General features: G+C 58.3%; 1 protein-coding gene across 1 annotated transcript in view; it reads left to right on the top strand.

Moving 5' to 3' along the window:
• Window positions 1–1722, top strand: part of LOC113206354 (SKI family transcriptional corepressor 2-like) — a 63899-nt gene that overhangs the window by 33490 nt on the left and 28687 nt on the right. Inside the window, exon 4 of the mRNA XM_052264139.1 lies at window positions 1562–1716. Within this exon, the coding sequence (XP_052120099.1) occupies window positions 1562–1716 (155 nt within the window). The remainder of the gene's footprint in view (window positions 1–1561; window positions 1717–1722) is intronic.

Raw genomic sequence — 1722 nt, 5'->3', positions numbered from 1 at the left:
GAGAGAGAGAGAGAGAGAGAGAGAGAGAGAGAGAGAGAGAGAGAGAGAGAGAATAGGGGGTAGAATGAGGGTCTCGCGCCCACGGCTGCTCCGTGCTCATTACCCTACAGACGCTGCTGCCGCACGCCAAGCTGGGTGGAAAACTTTAGTGAGTCGCGGGTCAGAACGACTCCCCAGCCTCCGGCCACCAGCCTTCCTTTCCACCACATGGGCCGCTATAGCCGTGGAGCGTGGAGGTCAAGGGGAAGAGGGGGTTCTGGGCCCCACCGCCCGCCCTAGTCCGGACTCGGAGCGAAGGAAGTAGTTTTGCACTTTCAGAAGAGGGGAGTCTTTACCGACTTCTGTGTCCGCTCTCTTGTATACCATTATTCCGTGTTGGCTGCTTAGGCATAACTTGTTTCGTGGCCCCCCAAAAGTGCTCAGGGGCCTTCTCTGTCTATTACGTAATCTACTAAATGCCAAATAAAAAATGAACAATAAAACACAAAAACTAACCACGCAGCTAAGCAGACAAAAAATATGTTACGTATACCATTGTAGAACTAACAACAGGTACAAAATAATAATAATTAGGAAACATTTAAAATAAATGTTGTAACACCATAAATGCAAAAACAAAATGAAGTGTCACATTCCAGTGTTTGTGCAACAGTGTGGCGTTGCCTTCGGGGCTGTCCCCCGGCGCCGCTCAGTCAAAGACGCGCGCCAGATTAAAGGCGGTGCGCAGCGGAGGCGGAGGGAGGTGAGGAGGGAGGTGAGGAGAAAGGGGGGTAAGTGAGAGGGAGGGCGAGGACGCGGACAAACTTAGCGGCTTTTTGATTAAAACTAACCGTGTTCCCAACGTGACCGGCATTAAATATTGCCTTTGCCGGCGCTGGAATAGGAGGGGGATGGGATGGGGTGGGGGATGGCGTCTTCCTTTGTGGCCAGCGCGGGACGGGGCGGGGGGGATGTCGTGAGTCCGGCGGGCGGCGGCGCTGCTCCGCACAGCTCACCTGCCGCTAGAGCAGCGGTGCGCCAGGGCAACCTTGGCCCCGCTTGCTCGCCCGACTTTCCAATTTAGATTTCAATGTTCCTTTTGCTCTGTAAACTCTGCATTTTCCCCCGCCTCTATCTCTCTCTCTCCCGCAATTCCCCTGCGCGGCCTCTGGCCTGGTCCATCTGCTTTGGCAAGCAGCGTTCTGCTGCTGCTGCCCTCTGCTTTGGCCCGCCTGGCCCGGGCTCGCTCTGCTCACAACTTTCGCAGCCAGAGCCAGCGGATGGTGCCGGTGGTGGTGCCCTGCCGTGGTGCTCTTCGCCATTTGCAGCTCGCAGGTCCCGCGGGACGGGCGCCCCCCTGCGGCCCGGCAGCACAGCACAGCGCTGCCGTGGCCCAGCGGGGCGTCCAGGCCGGCGGGCGCCTGACGGCCACAGGGTAGGCAGACCCGTGGTGCTGCCGCGCCCAGCGGGTCGGCCCACCCCGCGGGGGTTCCGCCACTCACTGCCGCTACAGCTACTGGTACTATGGTGCTGATGATGCTGATGGTGCTGGTGCTGATGGTGCTGGTGCTGATGGTGCTAGTGCTGGTGCTGGTGGTACTGGTGCTGGTCTAGGTGCTGGTGCTGATGCTGGTGCTAGTGCTGGTGTTGGTGGTACTGGTCTAGGTGCTGGTGCTGATGGTACTGGTGCTGGTCTAGGTGCTCGTGCTGATGCTGGTGCTAGTGCTGGTACTGGTGGTACTG

This window comes from Frankliniella occidentalis, unplaced genomic scaffold (genome assembly GCF_000697945.3).
Source record: "Frankliniella occidentalis isolate FOCC.00 unplaced genomic scaffold, Focc_3.1 Scaffold16, whole genome shotgun sequence".
NCBI lineage: Eukaryota > Metazoa > Arthropoda > Insecta > Thysanoptera > Thripidae > Frankliniella > Frankliniella occidentalis.
This window is presented reverse-complemented; position numbering and strand designations above follow the sequence as displayed.